Source organism: Ctenocephalides felis, unplaced genomic scaffold (genome assembly GCF_003426905.1).
Source record: "Ctenocephalides felis isolate EL2017-DRISC unplaced genomic scaffold, ASM342690v1 CF-g0.4_SCAFFOLD_01886, whole genome shotgun sequence".
NCBI classification, from domain to species: Eukaryota; Metazoa; Arthropoda; class Insecta; order Siphonaptera; family Pulicidae; genus Ctenocephalides; species Ctenocephalides felis.
Window position 1 is genome coordinate 73,216,563 of NW_020538040.1, and position 24,176 is coordinate 73,240,738.

The window sequence follows — 24,176 nt, forward strand, 5'->3', positions numbered from 1 at the left end:
ATAGTTTCCAATTTCTGTCATTTTTTCCTAGTTTATATTAATTTATCAATGTTCATTCTGTAGATCCACTGATGATGACATAAAATCCTATGTCGAAACGTTTGGGAAAAATTAAAGATTAACTTCTAAATCTTTGCCTTTTATTTGATGTATTGCCCTTGAAGAACTTACTCATATATATATATATATATATATATATATATATATATATATATATATATATATATATATATATATATATAGATATATATAAAAGGATATGAAGTTTTCTAATATATTTCAGGTTTTCAGTTACTTCATTAATTTTATAAATAAATTATTAATTGAATCATAAAAACATTAGTATTAATCGCAATGGATTAAACTTGATTTGAAATCATATACAAAAAACTATAATTATTAATAAAATAAAAAAATTACTTACCAGGAACCCAAGCAGAATCCGGGCAATTCTGAAAACAAACCATAAAATTTAATTGCGCCTTTATCGAAGGTTAAAAATCAATATCAGGTTGATTTTCATAAAAAAATATTTTAAAAAATTATATAGTAATATTAATTATATAAATTGCAAGTATAACTATATTATATGGTTCAACTTTAACTTTAAATATAATACTTACGTAAATAAGAAGGGATGTGAACATATGAATAAGTAGGTCACCTCTTGTCTCACATTTAAATGGATCTTCTTCTTTGGGAATGTTATCTACAATTTTAGCTTAAATTTCAAAATTGCCTGCTTTACAACTTTAAATTTTATATTGATACATGTTACTAATACATTTATTTACCAACAGTAGCGGTAGTATTATCTATTACAGTTTTCATGATTTCGCCCCATACTTCATCACTTGCCGTTTTTTCTATCACTTGAGTTTTCACCAATTCTAGATTAATGTCTTGATCTTCAAGAAATCCTCCAGCTTCCACTAGACAATCACCTATGCACTACATTGACGAAATATTACATTTACATATTTACACCAATGCTAGATATATATATATATATATATATATATATATATATATACCATATATATCTAGCAAGTAATTAATACTTGATAGGATAGTAGATATAGTGAAGCTATTCAAATAGTAGATAATCTAATATCAGGTTGAAGTTTTTTGACAGAATTCACAAAAAAATCAATGGGTTTTGAATATTAAAAATATAAATCGAATGCTTTTTAAAGCTTCATCAGAAATTAGGCACTCAGGCTAGTGGTGTATGGCATCGTGCCCTAAGTTAAATTGCTGGAACTCCCCGCAACGTAACAAAATTTTCGAAAAATATTAAATGTTTCCAAATAGATTAGATTAATATAAATTCTGTAACATTATTTAATATTTATAAGAATTATATAAACTAAATTACATAGTTAATATTGTTCATATAAAGTATATCAGTAAGCTTTACAACTTTATCCAGAATTCAAATTAAAATCTGAATTATTTTTGATATACAAAACAATTTTTTTTTTCAAAAAAAATGTTGGAACAAAAAGTTTTTTCTATATTAAAAATTATTTTTTCATAACATGCAGAAAGTTATTTGAATCATCCAAATCGAATGCTTAGTTTTCTCAAAAACTGCTATTTTTTGTACATTTAGCTCTGTATCTTTGAAATAGCCGGACCTGTCTTTGCGAAAAATTAATCACCTTTCTCATTATAAATTTAATGTTTTTTGGATCATTCAAATCGGACGCTCTGTTCTCTCAAAAACTCGATTTCTATTTTCTGTACTCTTTGGTCCGTATCTCCGTAACGGATGGATATGCCTTTGCCAAAAACTAATCAGCACATCTCTCAATCAATAGGAATCGAATGTTTTATTAACGATTCAAATCGGCTGATCCGTGCATCCGAAAACGTGGACGAAAAAATGCGGACGTACAAAACACTCACACACACACAATTATTTTTTCTGAGGTATGCCAAAATGTTCAGAAACTCTAAAACGTGAAGATATGCACAAATTTTCATTTTCGGCCCATTACTATCACTTACCCTACGGGAAGTTAATAAGGGCCAGCAAGTCGCTCAAGTATATATTATACTAACAAATATAAATAGTATATAATTTCTCGCAAAATCGACACTAAATGTTGTCTATAGGCGACACTCGTAGCAAAAGAATTGAAACAGGCCGACTAAAAAAAATTCTAAGACTTACTTTAGATCTTATATTAAGTAAACAAATCGAAGTTTTTTCTATTTTGTACTATCAATACAAGAAAAAGCATAACTAGATATAGTTTTTATATTAGATTTATTTATTGAAATTTAGCTATTTAGATAAAAAATTAAACTATTCATTTTCCAAAAAAAGTTTTCCCTTTCACTAAAATGTTTCATAAAAATAGTCGAAAAAAATATTAACCAGATGGAGCATACAAATAAACGGGCCGGCTGATTTTTACTAAAAACTAACCGGCACAGTGCCAAACTAATATTTTTATAACGGTTACTGAATTCTTAATATCGATTCCGGTTAAACAATACTTACATAGACACACATACTTCATTCAAACTTGATCTCAAGCAATTTAGAATGACTTCAAACGTCGAAAAAATATAAAATTTGCAAGTTGGATTTTTTTGCGAGAAGAAACTTCTGCGGGAAGTTAATAAACATTTCTAAGAAACTAAGACTTTCAGTTTAAAAAAAGAAAACCATAAATGATAAATGAATTAATAAAGAACATTTTTAACTAAATACACACATATATATATATATATATATATATATATATATACTTATATATAGGGTAGGACGGGGCTTAAAGGTTTGCGGGTAAAAAGGTCCATCACCTATATCTCAAAACCAGTAAAGTGAAGAATTTTTTAACCACAATATTTGAAAGCAAGGGGAAAAAGATGTATAACCAGCCATCACCTTGATTCTTACGACGTTGGTGTCAAGAGAAAAACCGCAATGTTTGAAAATAGTCTGAAAACAATAGTATTTTCTTGCGTCGTTAGTTTTTTTTTTGTTTAAGCACTGTTGCTTTGTTTACGAAACCTTAATATAATTTTTAGGTAAACGTTATTTAATTGTTTCATAAGATGTATTGTTAATCATTAATGTCGGTAAAAAGGACCGAATAGCAAGACAAATAGACAAATAGCAAATAAAAAACAAAATTAAGTTAAAAAAAAGCTATTTCACAAGAGATAAATTACTAGAATGATGAATTAGCTGGGATTTATACTGAACAGTCAAATATGATATACTTAATTGTCTTGATTTTCACAATATAATTGCTCAAAGTCAAATTTGACCTTTGTGTCCAGTCCCAGCATATATATATATATATATATATATATATATATATATATAGGTGAATTTCTGAATTATTTCGTCTAAATGTAGGAATTCAGACCTTTCCTAGCAGCAATGCAGGATTGATTTCTATGTAGTTGCCTGAAGCTGGAATCTCGATTTCTGCGTCTTTTAAACAACGATTCCAAATATCATCTTCAAATACAATCTTAGGTATTGGACAGCAAAGAAGCGCATTCTGTATATAAATAAAAATTAAATATTAATAAAATAAAGTCTGCAATATTCATATTACATTCTATAATATAATAAATAAAAGCAATATTTACCGTAGCTTTTGGTGCAGTTCTGCAATATTCTTCCATGTTCTCACTCATCACCAACTAGTACCGGCAATATAAAGAATATTAAAATATATGCTATATAACGAAAAAACTGTCAAAAATTAGAAGAACTAAGGGCTGTTTAATTTTGTAAAGCTATAAATTTTGAATGGTAAAAATAAAAACTATAAAAAGTGTAATTTGAAAGTTTTTACTTTGCAATTAGTAGTAGAAATAAAATAGAAATAAAGTCAATTTTACATAATTGTTTTTGTTATATTAGTAGAATTATAATACTAATCATTATTAAACTATGTTAGTAAAATTAACTAATTATAATTATATTTATATAAACATTTTTCAATTTTATCAAAATATCCGTTGTTAATTTATTCCAGATTAACATTATATTAAAAAAATAAATAATTTCACTCTTGTATTTCACTCGAATCTTATTATAACGTATGGTAAATAACGTACCTTCAAAACCAAAAAATATATAACAGCACGAACAGTCATTTTGCTGATTGTTAATCTACTCACTCACAGCACAGAATGATCAACTTTACAACAAATTAATTTGTTATATATTTCTGTATTCTTCCTTTTATTATTGTCGAAATCAATTAATCAAATTGACATTAGCGAGCAGGTAATGGAATAGTACGAACATCAACATTATTAACGAATTTTGCAATTCCAATAAAAACCTTTGGACATTTTGTTATTTTTTGCTACTGAAAATTATACATTTAGTGTTTAAGTAGTATAAAGCCGTTCCGGTCGTATTTTCTATTCAAATCTATGTTGATTATGAACAATTGATTGTCTGCATTAATATGATTTTGCGCTTTGATAAAAAGTTTGGCATTGCAAATAATATCATTCAGGTTCCTGTAATTTCATTTTATTTGTTATAATTTATTGGTTTATTTTATATATACATATATATATATATATATATATATATATATATATACATATGTATACATTTGTATATATTGACATAAATCAAAAAATAACAATCTACACTATCATCAAGTGCTGAATTATCTTTAATGCAACTCCAATACAACAAAAATTTATTGAAATATCAAGTTTTGTTTTTTTCAACCACCATATTTTTGACACTATATTTTTGCATTATTCGTATAGTCATTATTCTTATGCAATATAATAACTAGTGGTATACGGCAACGCGCCTTAACGCAAATTGCTGGAACTTCCGTACTTAATAAAATATTCGAGGAATATTAAACGTCAAATCAAATAGATTATTATAAACATTGTAACTTTCATTATTCTTATTTTATAAAAAGTAAATGAACAGAACTTCGGATTTAAAATGAAGGACATTGTCTAATATTTCTAAGTATTATATAAACTGAATTGCTATGTTAAATTCATTTATTTGAAGTAAATAAGTGATGTTTAGAACTTTAGCTAGATTTCGAATTGAAATCCGAATTATTTTTCGATAATAAAAAAAAAATTGAAATTTAAAAAAAAATGATAAATAAAATTTTCTTTTCCCAAAAGCAATCGTTTTGTCAACACAAGCAGAAAGGCTTTCATATCATTCAGATCGGATGCTTAGTTCTCTCAAAAACTGCCTTTTTGGCTAATTTAGCTTGGTATCTTCGAAATTGCTGGACCTGCTTTTGCCAAAAAATTATCACCACATTTTCCCATCATTGCAAATAGAACGTTTTTTAGATTTCGGACATTCAAATCGGTTAATCCGTTCTCTTAAAAACTGTCATTTTTATCACTTTTTGTTCCATATCTCCAACGCCGCTGGACCTGTCTTCTTCAAAAACTAATCAGCACATCTTCCTAACAATAGTTTTGATTGCTTTTTGCATTTATCAAATCGGTTCATCCGTACGCCCAAAATCGTCGACAAAAAAATAACTCCACACATACACACACATCTATTTTTTCTGAGGTATGCCAAAATATTCAGAAACCTCTGAAACGTGAAGATATGCAAAAATTATCATTTTCGATTTTCGGCCCATTACTATAACTTACCTTACGGGAAGTTAATAATAATTTAAAATACTACCCATTGGTAGTATTTTAAGTTTGTATAATATATATAGAAAATAATTAGAAATCTAAATTGTAAATTACTAAATATACTAAATCTAATGGATTTATTCTTCTTAATCTCCTGATAGTGATTGTACAGAGTAGGTTTTTCGCAAGTTCATTTGGATGGCCGACAAACTAATATAATGAAAAAATAAATACGCTATCACACAACCCAATTCTGGGTTATTGTTTTATATGCTTTAGTGATGCTGAAATGTTTGACTATCTTTTATTGTGAATTAATTTGAAACTAGCTTTAAGTGGAATTCTGTCTTAAGGCAATTAAGGCATCGTGCCTTGAGGCAAATTGCTGGAACTTCCCATACTAAAAATTATTATTTTTTTAAAAGCGTATAACATTTTTGAAAAAATTTCACTTCGAAAAAATTAGATTTTTGAGAAACTATAAATTCGACAAAAAATTACTTTTTTTTAAAAAATAAAATTTTTTTTTGGAAACAAAATTTTTTTGAAAAGAAAAATGTTTTCTTCATTTTGACATATTTTGGAAATTCTGAACTTTTTAACTTCCCGTAGGGCTAGTTATAGTAATCGCAAAAAAATCGAAAATGAAAATTTTTATATATCTTTACGTTTCAGAGGTTTCTGAATATTTTGGCATACCTTAGAAAAAATTGATGTATGTGTGTGTGTGTGCGCGCGTGTATGTATGTGTGTGCGAATACAAATTTTCGTCGACGATTTCGGGAACACGGATCAAGCAATTTGAATAATTCAAAAAACATTCAATTCATATTGATAAGAAGACGTGCTGATTAGTTTTTGGCAAAGGCGGGTCTAGCCGTTCCGAAGATACGGGGCAAAAAGTGCCGAAAACGGTAACTCAGTTTTTATGAGAACGGAGCGTCCGATTTGAATAGTTCAAAAAACATTTCACTTGTATTGACAAGATGAAGAATTGATCAAATTTTTGGAGAGAGATCGGAGTATCGGATTTGAATGATCCGAAAAATATTCAATTTGTAATGATGGGGAGAAGTGGTCATTAGTTAAAAAGCAGGTCCTGCGGTTTCGGAGATACAGTGCTAAATGTGACAGTTTTTGAGCGAACTAAGCGTCCGATTTGAATGATTCAAAGAACTTTCTGCTTGTTTTAACAAAATAATTGTTTTTGGGGAAAAAAATCGTTTCAATTTTTTTTTTTAAAAAAAATTTTTTGTATATCGAAAATAATTCAGATTTTAAATGTAAATCTGACTCAAGTTCTAATATACTTGAAACAAATATTTTCAACTTTGCAATTCAGTTTATATAATTCTTATAAATATTAGACAATGTTACAGCATTTATTTATAATTATCTATTTGAATACATTTAACCCTCCGTCGGTCGGATATTTTTTCACCTTCGAACGGTCGGAAAGGTCTGGCTGGACCACCATTCATTTTACATGCATTTATATGAGATAAATGAGATTTTGGTGTCTTATATATTAACGATTATATAAAAAAATCAAGAAATATAAAAAAATCGTTGCTTTTTTTGTTAATTTTTCTGTTTTATATCAATGAAAAACAATATATATTCTTTTTCGGCGCCTTTGAAATGAATGTGAAATTTAAATGAAAATGAAATGAAGTGCGTCGCCTTTGAAATGAGCTGTAAAACTCAAGGTGAAAATATGATTTCACTAGAGGTTTGCCAAAAAAAAAATTCGAACGCAGTACGGGTAGAAAAATTGTTGATAATGTGTGCATTACTCATCCGATTTTCAGTGTTTGCGATTACCAATAAGTTTGGTAGGTTTTCAAGGAACTCTCGTCATGAAAATACTAACGTTCATGTTACAAGTACAACACATAGCAAAGAATTTATACAACGCAGTTTGAATAGAAAATACCATGAAAAAAGACAAAATATTGGTTTACATATATCAAAAAGCGTATATTTCATACAAAATGTATGGGTGGTCTAGACAGACCTTTCCGACCGTTCGAAGTATAAAAAAGTTAATATCCTTATAATTATCCTTCAATACATTTTTTTTGTCCTGATTTTTTCATTGATCGACAGCTAATGAAATTTTAGGAAAAGTCAAGAAATTTCAAGTCGATAGGATTACTAGAAGTATTTTTTTTTAAATTGAGGTCGAAAAAAGTCTGGCCAGACCACGCCGACCGACGGAGGGTTAATATTTCTCGAACATTTTGTTACGGTACGAGAAGTTCCTGCAATTTGACCCAGAGTCAAAACGTCGAGAAAACAAAATTAGCAAATCAGATTTTCTGGCACACATGATGCTCACATGCAAGGAATGATTTTTTGGCGTGGTCATAATTTAAATAAAGTTTGGTTTATTAAAATAATTAATATAATTAATCAAAACATTTTGTCATAAATAAAGTTAACGTTTTATGTATTTATCATTTTCGGAATTAATGTTTTTTGCTGCATTTTCATGATTAAATTGAAAACTTTTAATTATATTGAAGAATTATAATAAAACATAAAAATATAAGCATAAAGATAAATATAAATTACTTTATTTCATATATCAGTTCATATTAGGCCATTTTTCAAGAATTTTTCTTCCAATTAGTGATATTAACTATTAGTGTACAGAAGGCTGAAGTTTCTGCGGGCATATTTCAAATCGCTTTTTCATTTCAGAACATGTAGCAGCTGGAAACAAATATTTGAAATTTATTAGAATATATAGTATCAATATTTATAAATTTTTACTATAAAACTTACTATCATTCCAAAAACGCCGTGGACAGTTCTGAAAAGAGTAATAAAAATAGGTTTAATTTGATATTTAATTTAACTATTTAAAAAAAACTGAAAAGCAAACAATAAAGTTTTAAGTTTGATTATATAAATAAGTAAATTAAGTAAAAATTATATAAATAATATTAGTTATAAATATTTATCAGAAAATTCCATTATAAAAAAATTTTCATATTTGCCAACACATTTAAAAATATTGGTGCTACACATTGGGAATTGCCTTTTACATCCTAGTACTTAATCATAATGTATTCGATATTATATTTTCCTTATATTAACCATTTCGCTACGAACGTCACTTGACGACCTGTGTGTACGAGTGTTCTTCGTACACCTCGAGAAATTTGCTTCACTATTTATCACTCTGAGTTAAATTATTGAAAATTCTAATTTGTTATTAAGGTATTTAGTGTTTCAAAAGTGTAATTTTTAAATACATTTTTATTGATAATTGTTGGAAAATCATAATATGTTATATTGCAAATACTTAGGCTGCTTACTCAATAGTACAGCAGTGTCGCTCTGGTATCAAAAAGGTTAAATACACTACGACATAATAAAAATCTAAACTAGTGGTGCATGGCATCGTGCCTTAAGGCAAATTGCTGAAACTTCCCGTACCAAAAACTAAATTATTAAAAAAAAATTGAAAAATTTAAATATTTTTGAAAAAAATTGGCTTTTTTGAAAAATTTAATTATTTTTATACTTTGATTTTTACTGTATCGTGATTTTTTTTTTGAGAATTTTGAACATTTTTTTAAGCAATGGCGCTGTATAGCTAATTTGAAGTCGAAATATCAGAGCGCGTAAGCGTCGCGTAGTCGTCTAACTTGTAAACATTGGTACGGAACCCATATAAATGTACACAAAATTTCTACTTATTATCATAATCTTTATAAAATAACTGATAATACGATGTACATATGTATAATGTTCATTTTTGACCGTCAAATGGCATTATTTTTTACTTTTTTATTGAATCTCCAGTGACGCTAGACCTGCCTTTAAAAAATTTTTAACAGTTGTTCATTTCGTCAATACAAGTAGAATGTGTTTTGAATTAGTCAAATCGGACGCTCAGTTATCTCAAAAAGTAAATTACCATTTTTAGCACTTTTTGCCCCGTATCTCCAAAACGGCTAGACCTGCTTTTGCCAAAAACTAATCAGCATGTCTTTTTATTAGTAGAAATCTAATGTTTTTTGAATTATACAAATCGGTTTCTCGAAATCGTCGACGAAAATTCATATCCGTACACACACACATACATCCATTTTTTCTAACAATAAGATATGTCAAAATGTTCAGAAACCTCTGAAAGGTAAAGATATATAAAAATTTTCATTTTCGATTTTTTTTGCGATTACTATAAATTACTCTACGGGAAGTTAATAACAAAGAAAATTTAGCACTAAAATCTTACTATCATTAACAACGCGTAGAAATACTCTAAAAACATATCTGCCTTTGTTTCACATTGCCAATGATCATCAGCTTGGTGCATTTTATCTGAAATATTAAAACATTTATAGTATAATAATAATTTTGTATAGATAACTATTCACAAAAATAAAATATTGCTTATGAACTTGATTATTCATTAACTTTGCTCATATGATAAAGGATAATTTTACATATTTTAGCATTATTCGGCAATTATTATAGGTAATATACTGTAATTCGAGTTTTGAAGAGTAACATAGCAAAAAATATTCTTATTTTTTCAGTAGTCTAAAATATATTAGATCCTTTAAAATTGAATAAAAAATGTCGATAAAATTACAAAATAATAAATAACGTCACAAAAACCCTAGTAAATTTTGAAATGAAATATCTTGTTGGTATTTACATTACATTATTATATTTAAAAAAAGCCAAATCTTTTAATATTAGAGACAAATGTAACTTACCGACCATTAGTGTAGCATTTATTACCAAAAATGGCATATTCTCAGACCAAGCGGAATTTGTTTCAGTTTTGTTGATGATAGAACTATGAAGCTCATCAAAGTCAATATCTTTATCATTTAAAAACCCAGCTGTGGCAAATGTACAATCTCCGATGCACTAAAATAGATGATTATTAGAAGTTAACAAATAAAATTAATATAAAACGTAATAATTTTTATACTTTGCCTAGCATAGACGTAAATATGGCTTCTGCTTCAGACGATGTATTATAATCGATCTCAATTCCACAGGACCTCCACAAGCTCTCGTCAAAAAGTTGCGGGATCGAGCAGCATGCAGATGTGTTCTAGAAAATATGAAAAATCAAAATCAAAAATAAAATACTAAAGTTTCACTAAATACAATAAATTTAAAACCAATTAAATGTGTTTTTTGAATACATGTATAAAAGTTCAATCAAATGCATTGGTATTTCATCAATAAGCTATCTTCTAATCTTTATAGGAGATAATATATATATATATATATATATATATATATATATATATATAATTTATATATATCCGGATAAATTGTTATTCGAAAGTACATATAGAAATAATTATAGCCTTTAAGACCAGTTTATATTCTAAACAATAGTTGTAGTGTTTCTAAATATATTCATTATTTCATTTATAGAATTAAAATATATTTCTTTTAAAATCGTGTCTGTAATTCTATATATTTTTATATAAAATAACTCATATTGAAGTAATTTTGAATAGTTACCGTGCTCATAGGCATATTTCTGCAAAAATCTTCATCAGAAGCGGATATTTCAAACTGAAATTTAAACAAACCACTTTAATTAGTATATTATCAAAAATGATTTTGTTAATTAAATATATAATTATATGAATTAATAAAAATTACTTACAGCAAATGTTAAAAAAATTAATGAGCATTTCCAAAAATAGTAACTAATTTCACTGTCCATAATATATTATTATATAAGTGTTCCTGCTATATTTAAAATGAAATAATATTATTTGTGATGATTCGTTTTATACCAAAATTGCTTTTATATTATTATATTTAGTAATTGCTTTTTTTGACCAAGTTATTTTCCTATGAATTATGAAATTCATACTCTATGACACAACAGTGTCAAAGCAGATGATTAATAACCTGTTTTCAAAAAATGTTATGTTAATTTAAAAACTATTGTGTACTATTCGTGTACAAAATTATTTTAGAACAGGTATTGCTTATTAACTATATAATATAATATGAGATTTATTAGATAGAATATTATTTTAAAATAATGTTTAAATGTAACAAGTAATATATTGTGTGTGGTAATTTCAATTAGATATAATTTGCATTTTGTCTTAGAACAAATTGTATGACACGCGGCCAAATTAAAAATTTGATGAATTTATATGCGGCCGTATTGAAAGTCCTCTGAATTAAAAAGCGACCGTAGTAAAGGCAAAATCTAAATAAAAGCCGTCTATTGAAGGCCATGTTTCCAATAATTTATAAGTAACAAAATAGTATATTTTGGCTTAAGTTTTGACAAGTTGCATGAGCTTCCAATGTGTATGTACAATGGACTAAACTATACGAGATATATTAATTTATGAGTATTTTGCAATGTGAAAAACTATTGCAGATTAATCGTATTAATAGTTTTTTTTTCTCAAATGACCCAAAAAATACACATTATTGAACAAAAAACAAACACGTGTCTCATATCTACAAAAAGTATTTTCTAAATTAATATATCTTATGGCCGATTAATTCAAACTTAAATAATTTTTATAATTAAACCACTTGTCGTATGCCTCTAATATTGTAGTATGTTCATTAAGAACACAAACTCTATCCCGTACAAAGTGTTATCAAAATCGAAAAAAAAGAATGCGCGTAAGGTTTACACGCGATTGAAGTGAAACTCATTTGCTACTGTACAAAGTAGCAAATTTAAGTTAAGTACAAATAAATACATCATATAACAATTTTAAATAATGTTTATTAGTAATATGGTAACACTCGTGATGCACACATTTATTAGTGTCAGTCATTATACACATTTATATAAAAATAAATTATAAATTATATATTTATAATAGCATTAAAAAATATGTATAATATTTAAAAACAATAATGTAATTAAGGTCATACTTCAAATATGACATGATCGGTTAGAGAAATGAAGTAATTGCTAATTAATAAATTCTATAATATTCGTTCACACAGTGGATTATGTTAAACAACGCCTTAACAAATATTGTTGTCGCAACTTCACTCATCATGTAATTGTGTTTGAAGAACTTCATGTAATTAAAATGAACATACATTCATTGACTGCTTGTATTTTTTTACTTTTTCGCTGGCGATATAATCTCATGCCATGAACAGCTGTAATATCTGTCTTGCCTAAAAAATATTTTCCATTTTAATTACTTCAAAGATTTATAGAAACTACGAATAATATAGAAATAATTTCTAATCAAAAAACTTACGTTTAGTTGTCGGCAAAAATTGAAAATGGATAAAATTTAAATCTAAACTACAAAACAATTTTTATTAATTGTCAATCAATATCATGCAAAATATAATTGTCAAAGGTATTGGTCAAAATTTTGCCTTATTTACTTGTCTTTTTTTGTTTATTTTTTATGTTGAATATGTTATGTAATATAAAATGGAGAATAACAATATATAATTATTTATGTAAATTGAAATGTAATTGGTTAGCGCAGTCAACAGTGTCTTGATGATCCCCCTTCGGTGCCGTGAGTCACGTATTAATAGGTATTGATAACAACACTTTCAACTAGTATTTATTGTATTTCAAATATTATTGAAATACCATCATTTTTCCCAGTCGTATCTACAGAACAGACCATTTCGCACAAAAATTGGTACTGATTTTTCTGACATTCTGGTTTTGGAAGATACAACCAGTGGTGTTGTCGAGCCGGAACGCGCCGGAACGTCGTTCCGGCAAATCATTTTTGAGCCGGAACGCGTTCCGGCAAGAAAAAATATAAAAACATCGCTACATACATAAAATGATTTAGTAAGTAAATTTTATAAGTTATTATTCAACTAATTTTTATTAAATGTTATTATTGTAATAAACATACATATATGTGCACAAAATGAGTTTTGTAATAATTTTTGTTTCTTTCCTTTTTGAACGGAACTGGAAAAACATGAAAACCGGTTTTAGAACCGGTTTTTAAATTTTAGCGTTCCGGCAAAAAAATATTAGCACAAAACCACTGGTTTTATCAAAGTCGTTTTTAATTTAGTAACAAATTGAGGTGTATGAACTTCTTATAGAAAAATAATATTTATAAATTAAATCTTCATTCTTCATTCATTCGCATTTCTTATACGCTAACATCTACATCATAGGTTCCTATTCATGTATTTTTATAGCCTTACGTGTGCCTATACGTTGCATTCTATACTACACGCCTTACATCTGTACCATACGCTATATTTCATTATATACTCTCAAATCCCTACATTGTATACCGAATACACCTAACCTATATCTACTATATATCCTATTACCTATAATTTCCCTTACACGCTACATTAACCCTACCGAGATTCGAACCCGGGTCCGCCGCGTGGCACGCGACGACCTTATCCACTACACCACCGTAACGCTACAATCAACCGTCTTTTTTCGCGTGTCGTCGCGCCACCTTAGTATTAATTACCTAATTAATTAGAAAATGACCCGCGGAAACAACAGTGCGTCCCATATTATATTATTAGTGGGGGTATCCGATAGGGTAGTGGTTAAGGTGCGCGACTTCCACGCGGAGGTCCCGGGTTCAATTCCCGGTATAGACAATAGGTAGGTAGAGATAATACATAGAGCGTAAGGTAAACCTATATAATATAGGTGAATATATAAATTAGACAGTAGTATTTATAAGAAGTAAAAGGTCTGTAGGTATATAATAAGTTAATGACGGTATAGATATCTCACGGTATGATAGATAATAGATATCTCTATATGATATACAATAATATAGTATAGTATGATAGGTAATAGGTTATCTATCATATTATTAATAGAATATATAAATTAGACAGTAGTATTTATAAGAAGTAAAAGGTATGTAGGGTATATAATAAGTTAATGACTGTATAGATATCTCACGGTATGATAGATAATAGGTCGATCGATAATATTTATCGATGATATACAATAATATAATATAGTATGATAGGTAATAGGTTATCTATCATATTATTAGGTTAAGTCTTATAAAGTATTGTAATAAATCTTGAGTACTTTTATACCATAATAAATACCTGTAGGTATTAATGAATACAAATAATACCAGAATAAATATGATTAATGTCATTGAAGAATATAAATTATGTACTCAATGATTCCCTCATACTTGTAAAATTTAATGTATAGACTAGCTGTGTATAATAGAGTTAATTATATAAAAAGTCAATATATTAGATTTGTGAGTTCTTATCGAAATATATCAAATTTTTTGAACCGGATTTTAAATTTTAGCGTTCCGGCAAAAAAAATATTAGCACAACACCACTGGATACAACCATTGGAACCTTTGCAGATGATATAGTAATTATGGTATTTCTACTAACAAAAATCCATTACTAGCAAGCATCAAACTGCAATATCATTTAAATAAAATTGAAAACTGGTCTAACTATTGGCGCACAAAAATTAATGAAGACAAATCTCACCCTGTTCTGGCTTATTAATGGTAAATCTAAATTATCATTATAAAACAAAATTCTACTTTATAAAGCGACAATAAAACCGATTTGGACTTATGGCTTAGAGTTGTGGGGCTGCGCCAGTAAATTAAGAATTTTATCTATCCAAATAGACAATCAAAAATTTTAAGGTCTATTGCAAATGCACCTTGGTATGTCAGTAACTAAATACTACATAACGATCTGAAAATCGTTACTGTCCAGGAGGTAGTGAAAAACAAAAGCGGAATTCATCACAACAAGATCATCAACCACAATAACCCCACATTTATTCACATATTAGAACCATCAGATATTAGAAGATTAAAGAAGAAGCATCTCTTCGATCTAATGCATTAAAATGAAGTAGCCCACTGGTGTGATGTCTATCACGCGATATATGTAGAATTCCAGTACTATTGCTGAAGTTCAAGCACAATAGCTTATAGAATTTTATTATTTTATGATTGCTATTCAATTATTGTTGCACCTAACACAATCTAGTTCCTATAGTAATGTGGAAGTAACACAGGCTACTTCTACAATCAACCACAGTTAATCATAGCCATTATATCAATTAGCACAAGCTATTTTATTTACTGAATGTCCATACGGGCAGTAGTAAATTTTTATGCATAATAAAAAAATTGAATTATTGTAAAAAAAATATTTATCGAATACAATTTATACTAACGGTTACCCACTGAACTGGCCTTAAATATGTTACCTCCATGATCTCCGTGAATCAACTACTTAATTGAAAGAACCGAGTAGGGAACCGAGTGATGGCATTGCAGAAATTTTATACTCTTCAGGCAACGGTGCATCGCAGGGATGCACAACCTGCAGCAATGCCAGGGGTGTGCAACCACTATTATTATTTATAACATAAGGTTTATTACTTAACAATATTGTATTGTATATATTGAGAATAATGTAATATTATATACAAATATAATAACACAAAGGTAAAATTCGCTATAAATTCTAAAAATTTAATTATGCTTTCATATTGTACACACAAAATAACTTATTAGTTGTATAGCATTTGAAATTATTATGGTAATCTTATATAGTTTTCAGTTACAGATATAGTCAACACTATAATATGCATTTTTGTTAGTTGTTTTCATTTGCATCAGCTGGTTGTTCCTTTCTGTGTCTCAAAATTTCTGGGCAAGTCGTAAAGAATTCTTTTGCAGAATCGCATTTTTCATCTAAAAAATGATGCAAAAACATCAGATAAGAAATTGAAAAATGTAACTTTATTTTATTTAAAATTTACATTTGCCCTTCACCATTAAAAATAATTATAGTATGATAATAGAACATGTATATGCATATTAAATACCCATTGAAGTAAAATAAAAAATAATTATATAAGTGAAATAAGTTGAAGCAGCATTACATAATATGAAATAACTTACCATTTCTCCAAAATTCCATTGGGCAATTCTGTAAATTAAACATAAAATATTAATCAAATTTATAGATAATTCTACTTATTATTTTCAATTTTACTTACCCTGAAAAGTGATCCATGCAAGCACATTATGAAAATATCAGCCTTTGTCTTACATACTTTGGCTCTTTCTTCCGAAATAGAATCTTGAAAAAATATTATGAAACATATATATATATATATATATATATATATATATATATATATCTGATAATATTTAAAGTAGATCAATACAATAAATAAATATTATGAGCAATATACAGAATATTCATGCTATTAATTTTATTATATGAAAAAATCATTTTGCACAAGATAAACTATACCCTAACTTGGACCCCATCAATATTACTCCTCAGTTAGAATATTTTTTTTTTATTTTTTTATTTAATTTATTCTGCAATCTGTTTTACATATTCATTAACATTAAGCAGAGATTGCTAACAATAATTATCATATAATATAAACAAGAAGATAGTAGCAATACCCAGCGGCGTGTCTACTAGGTATATCCTCAGTTAGAATATGAAAGAGAAATAAAAAGTTAAATCTAAGTATCACTTACCCATAGCATCAGTACAATTAGCAATCGATTCTTCCATAACCGGTATCCACGTGGCATTTCCTTCAACCCTTGATAAACCCAATTCTTTGACGGCATCGAAATCCAGCTCTCCGTCAACAATCAGACCGGCGTCTTCAAAAACACAGTCTCCATAACACTAAAAAGAATACATCAAAATGTTAATAGGGTAGAAAGGGGCTTAGAAGATTGTGGATAAAAAGGTACATTACTGGTATAAAAATGTAGGAATTTTTTAACAACAATGTTTGAAAGTAGAGAGAAAAAGATGTATAATCAGCCATCACCTTGATTCTTACGACGTCGCTATCTGGAGATAGACGGCAATGTTTAAAAATTCATAACAAAAATATTTTCTTTCTGTTAATTATTTGGTTGTGAGCACTGTTGTTTAGTTTACAAGACCTCAATATAACTTTTGGGTATATGTTATGTAATTGTTTTATAATATGTATTACTATTTTTTAGTTAGATACAACAGTTTTTTTATATAGCCTCTATAAAAGGTTACATTTGTGGTAAAAAAGACTATCTAAACCTTTACTCTGACAAAGATGTAAACAATAAAACAGTAATCAAGTTAACAAAAACAATTTTAAAACAGATATATAAAATAAATAATTATTCTAACTCTGCTGATAAATATTTCTGGCAATTACCAGATCAAGGTTACATACAGTATTATTTCTGTAAAAAATGTACCAATTGAATTTATATTTTGCATTAGTTGAATAATGTTGAGTTATTGGATGAATAATGGGTTGAATAATGTTTCATTTCACCCCTATGGGATAAAAAGTATCAAGTGAGAATTTTTTGGGAAACAGCAGAAAAACACATGTCAATGATGAACTAGCTGAGAGTTTTAGTTAGAATATAGTCATATAGTTGTTCATTTGATATGTGTTATATGTTATGATATAATTGGTTTGGTTTTTACAATTTAATTGCTCAAAGTCAGATTGGACTTTTGGACCTAAAATAGTCTATTGATATTACTTCTGACCATCTATATTATCGATCCTATAAACTAAGAAAGCCAAACACTTTCCATACTGCTTTTTTTCTTACATAAATAATGCCAAGAAAATTATTTTTAGTGTAGCGCCTAAGATTTTTTGTGTTATAAATTAAAGAAATTACATTGTAATTTTAACAAAAAATTGTACCTTGCCCATGAAATGTCTAAACTTCTTAATCCTTTCACGACTATGGGTTTTTAACTCCGTCGCAGCATCAGTTGTGGTTGCTGCGGCGGTTGTAGTTTCATCGGAGTTTTCCTTGTTGGCTTCTACGCAACGTTTCCAATCCACTTCTGCTATTAGCCGAGGAATTTCGCAGCATGAATAGAAGGCCTATATATTGATATGTAGATTTTTGTACTTCAACCATGAATAAAACTAAACTATATAACAAATTGATAAACAGAATAATAAATATCAAATATTGATAACGGCCACCAACAGATAACATAAAGTAGTACTAAATCGATATAATAACTCACTCCTCTGGGAAATGTTTTGCAAATTTCCGGAAGATCTTCTCCAGAGCACACCTGAAACAATGATTAATGGTAAGTAATAAAACATTTTAATATTTATTTTATTAATATAACATGATATTCCTAAATTATGCCGAATAAATTGGTTTGATATATATATATATATATATATATATATATATATATATATAAGGTGGTCCTTAATATGGAAATTTTAAAATCTCTAAAAATTTTAGCTCTTAATGTTAACGTTTAGATAGTGCGCAATTCAACCAAAGCTTCGTATGGAAATAGCATGGAAAAATATTCGAAAATTTTAAAAAGGTTTTTATGTATCAATTTTGATATTGAGATGTAAAAATCTATTATATAACATATAATAATATACCGTCCACCGTTAGTGTTAAAAATTGTATATGAAAAAAAAACACACAGCACTAATAAGCACAATTATGTGTAACGGACATAATAGCACAATAAAAAATGTACAAAACATGTCATCTAGAATTACTAAATGATGAACTAAATATTGTTAAGTATTTTGCATTTGAAAGATTATCCAATGCAACTTGTTACAAAAACCTGACAATGCCAACTAGTGTCTGTTGTACATTAAATTGTATACACTGAGAATGACATAAATTTATGTGTCGAATAAAGATTTTCAAAATCTTTTGGTCTTTATTTGATGTGAATGCATTGAACATTTTTTATATATACAGTCAACACTCCTACAACGCGATACTCTGGCAACGCTATTTTATTACTACGTGGAGTTAAAATTTCGACAGCCCTCCTATAACGCGATACTCTTACAGCGCGGTTTTTATTCAATAGCCTATGGTCCCTTCCGTACAAGCTATGAATGGCTCTACTAGACTAAAGTCAAGTACCTAGATATTGTAAAGATCTTCAATATAGGATTTATTATCGACTATTCCATTTTTTACAATATGTTCTTATAAACATTCCAATTTATACCATAGCTGTGTAAGTACGACATCGGTTTCAGTTGTGTCAGAGCTCTTTCACATAACTTTGGTCATTCTAAAAAAATCTGCTTAAGCATTTTTTTATGGAGAACACTTTAGTTTAGCCTTTGTTTCATTTTTTTAACTCTTTGACTCAATAAAATATATTACAATTGAGTTGTACAAATTCTGAGCTTACAGCGCGGTTCTCACACAACGTGGTAGCCGGTATTCATAGAACGCGCTACGAATTAGTCTGGTTTGTACGTTAAATCCGTTTCTTATAGCACGGTTTACATACTACACGGTACACATTCACCGCGTTGAATGCGAGTTGACTATATATATTTAGGAGAGTTATTTTTTATGTTTAATCTTTTTTTCACCCGTGTCATCATCAGTGTATCTACAATTTGAAAAAAAATTATAAACTAAATGTGTGAACAGAAACAATATATATAAATACACACACACACACACAAATATATATATATATATATATATATATATTTATATTAAAGAAGATATACATTTTATACCATGGCAAGAAAACAAATCAAGACAGCATACTTCCACATGCTTGTAGTATTCACTGAAATTTGCGATTTATGATCTAAATTGAACGTTCACGGTTACTTCATAACTGATTACGGATAATGCGATGTAGTGCGTTTTATATATTTGTTGACAATATGTCACATATTATTGGATGAGCTGTTTTTACTTGAACAAAGGACGTCAAGCAACTATGTGATGTTCAATTGAAACGGATCAATGTTGATAAACATAAAAAGTTCACTTCCGTCGCTCTAATGCTTTTAAATGACAAGCGGATTTCCCCAATTATAGAAGGCTGCACGGATTTTGCAAAACTACGAGAAATATTTGAACGAAAACAACAAAACTAGTGGTGCATGGCGTCGTGCTTTAAGGCAAATTGCTGAATTTTTCCGTACTGTAATTGAACATTCGAGGAATGAAAATAATCAATAATCAATAAAATTTTACAATAAATAATTAATTACAATTGTTTTATATATTTTCAAATCGATTATTTATTATAAATACTGAAAATTTATAAGTGATTATTAAATTGGGCGACAAACGTATTCGACAAAAACTTATGTGTAAATGTTCACAAAAAATTTGTTCATTTTTTTGAAAATTTGATTTTTTGGTAACTTTGATTTTTTTTCAAAAATTTGAAAAGTTTGAGTTTTTTGGAATTTTTGAAAAAAAAATAGATTTTTTATAAATTTTTGAAAATATTCGATTCGATTTTTTCGCGATTACCCTACAGGAAGTTTATAGATACATGCCTCATGCTGCTGATAGGCATCAATCAATTTTATATAATTAATTCAAACTTAGGCCAAACATAAATAAAAATCGTGTCATGTTGTTCATCGCAATACTCCTCTCAAAGGGTTTGACCGATTTTTATGAAATTTTATTAGCACGTTCAGTATGACTGAGAATTGACATTCATATATTTTTTTATAAGTCAGTATTAACACTTACAGCACTATATCTGTACCCTTCCATCATAAATCCCTATACCGTAATAGTGATTTTAGTAATCGCATAATTTTTCATTTTGTTTATAGTCAATGAATGTTTTTTATTGAATTTTGATTAAGATTTTCTGAAACTTATACAAAAGCTTAAACTTAGCTTAAAAAAACATTATTAATTAAGAATTTTTTTATCTTGTACTTCTTTGTTGGGTCCAATTTTTTTATTTACATTTTTTATAACATGTAATTTAAAAACACTCAAACCCTAAATTTTCATCTTCCTATCTTACACCACTTTTTCATAATTGTCATTTTAATAATCACATATTTGAATCTCCCTCTTTCATACATATACATCAGACAGTGAATGTTTTCATTGGATTTTAATTCAGATTTTCTTGAACTTTTCGAAAAGCTCAAATTTTACTTCAAAAAGCATTATTGGGTTGTTTTTTGTCTTTGTTGCCTTTTTTATATTGTATATTAATAAATTTTATTTTAATTTATAATTATGCGAAAATGAAAAATACATGTGAATCTAAATTTTCACCTTCCTACCACAAATCCCTATTTTATAATAATCATATTTGTAGTCTATTCATTTTTCATCAAGCTCGATATCTGATCAGTTGTATAGCTAGGTTCTCTGGGTTAGCTAAAATTATATATATATATATATATATATATATATGTGTGTGTATTCTAGTGTATATACATTATATTACCACATATAAATTTATATGTGGTAATATAATGTATATACACTAGAATACACACACACATACATATATATATATATATATATATATATATATATATATTTGTAATTTGTATAATTTTAATTTTCAGTTAAACTGTATGGATGAAAAGACTATTTTAAAATAGTCTTTTCATCCATACAGTTTAACTGCATTTCAATTGATAGAACTACAATAACTTGCACCTAATCCCACCCACCTATACATACATATAATCCCGCCACAATACCTTTCACCATTTAAAAATATGTATTAGTAAAAATAATTAAAAAGCCTTTTAACCAGAATTGGAATGCAAACATACATCTAAATGTAAAGTTTTAAAACCTCTTAAAATGTTTGAATTAATAAAATTGAGAAAACAATAAATAAAACATTAATTATATTTTTTAAATTAAAATAATGTATTATATTTGTAATGATGTCATAAATATGCTAGTTTCCATATACAGATTATGCAAACCGCATATTTATTATCCCAATCAATTTTATTACAACAATGTTGTTAATCATATTTATATAGCAGAATTAATTTTAAAATATTAACAAGATTTCATAACTATAAGTAATAATTACTTTTATTATATAAAGTCGTTTACTTTCATTTTTATGATTACATTACATTCAGCAATGTGCCTCAGTACAAGTAATAAAAGAATATTGTAATTTATATTACAAATTAATATAACCAATAAATTATATATATATATATATATATATATATATGTGTGTGTGTATATATATAAGAGAAATAAGTCCTGATTTATTACTTTGTCTTTGTGTTACGAGAAGGAAATCCAAATTAAAATAAGATGTTTGTGGAAAACAGCTTTTATTTTCGTGGTTTGAAGTTATATTTTAATGAACAATAATATATGTTTTTTCATGAAACTAGCAAGTAAATAAGTTAGGTTTATCAATTTTATAATTACAAAAAATATTTAATATCATGTTGTTAGCGGCACCAATCCAATCTTTCAATTTTCTCGTAATTTCATTTCCTTATTGTTTTGTTCATTATATTACAAAAATATTTTATTTTCAACAAGAAACCTAAAGATGGAATATGTCTTGTTTTGAAATGTCGAAAATAAATACTTATAATCAAAAAACATTTTGTTTCAATTTGGGTTACCTATTCAGAACAGAAACATATATATATATATATATATGTATATATATATATATATATATATATATCGGACCATTTATCAAAATAAAATTCTTCATTAATTTATTCAAATAATATATATAACATTATCGATATTGTACATATATTATCATAGATAAATGTTATTATCTAAAATAAACATTTTGTATTGTATTTGATTTTAGATCATAATTTTTATCACACAATGATGTCATTGCATTGAATAAACCTGTTTCATACTTCAGTTTTCCAATTATTGTATCAATTTATTTGATACTGCTTTCTTTATAATATGGTCCTTTTGTTTCTGCAATTATATATATACATATATGTCTGTATGGTTCAATGTATATCTAATGTAAACTGAAAGAACAAAATCTCCTTTTCTCCACAAAAGTTGCACTGTTAAAAATATTATTGCTCTTAAACTTATTTATCTTCAATATTTCACCGTAATGTACAATATTCGTAATAATGTTTTTCAACGAGCTTAATCCAACCTTTAATATATAAGTACTTATTGCCATTTTCTACAAATTTGTATGTTTCACTTATTTTATCCGTATCACAATGACACCCCTGATCTAACCTGTTTTTTGAAACTAAATTATTCAGATTTCTGGTCGATTCCATTGCATAAAATTAATATGTATGTTTTGACACTGACATCACTATTTTAATTTGCATATTGCATATTATTTTATAAGTTTTTCTAATTTACACTTTACTTGCTGTTAACTAGTTAGGTTTTCATAACTTTGTGTCATTTTTTCAGTCTTATTATAAGATTTTTATTAAATAAACGGACCCTTATGTATAAAAGATTAGTTAGTTTTATTAAAATATTTTACATTAATAGTTATTCATATTCATATCATATTATAGAGCTATATAATTAAAATATAATTGCATTAACATAGGCAGCGCACTGTGACATTTAAAAGCAAATAATTCTCAATAAAAATTCATGAAGAATAACAACAGTTTTGCTAATAAATTGACGAGAAGATGATAATAACTCATGAATGTGGTAGAGTGAGTAAATTAACTTAGAACTGAATAAAATGGAGTACTTAAAGATCACTGTATTAATACATTTAAAATTAGAAGTTAA

General features: G+C 27.4%; 2 protein-coding genes across 2 annotated transcripts; both read right to left on the minus strand.

The window, feature by feature from the left end:
* Nucleotides 1–8,237: 8,237 nt before the first annotated feature.
* LOC113375318 lies at nt 8,238–11,157 on the minus strand. Its single transcript, XM_026615253.1, has 6 exons — nt 11,143–11,157; nt 10,595–10,720; nt 10,374–10,530; nt 9,887–9,972; nt 8,425–8,452; nt 8,238–8,352 (listed from the first exon to the last, which is right to left on the minus strand). Exons 1-6 carry the CDS (start codon nt 11,155–11,157, stop codon nt 8,282–8,284), a joined length of 483 nt encoding a protein of 160 aa, XP_026471038.1. The 3' UTR covers nt 8,238–8,281.
* Nucleotides 11,158–16,203: 5,046 nt separating this feature from the next.
* Nucleotides 16,204–20,352, minus strand: LOC113378423 (general odorant-binding protein 67-like). Its single transcript, XM_026618948.1, has 7 exons — nt 20,177–20,352; nt 18,670–18,720; nt 18,335–18,520; nt 17,148–17,304; nt 16,649–16,731; nt 16,551–16,578; nt 16,204–16,340 (listed from the first exon to the last, which is right to left on the minus strand). The coding sequence occupies exons 1-7, from the start codon at nt 20,213–20,215 to the stop codon at nt 16,243–16,245; spliced, it is 642 nt and encodes a 213-aa protein (XP_026474733.1). The 5' UTR covers nt 20,216–20,352; the 3' UTR covers nt 16,204–16,242.
* Nucleotides 20,353–24,176: the final 3,824 nt, after the last annotated feature.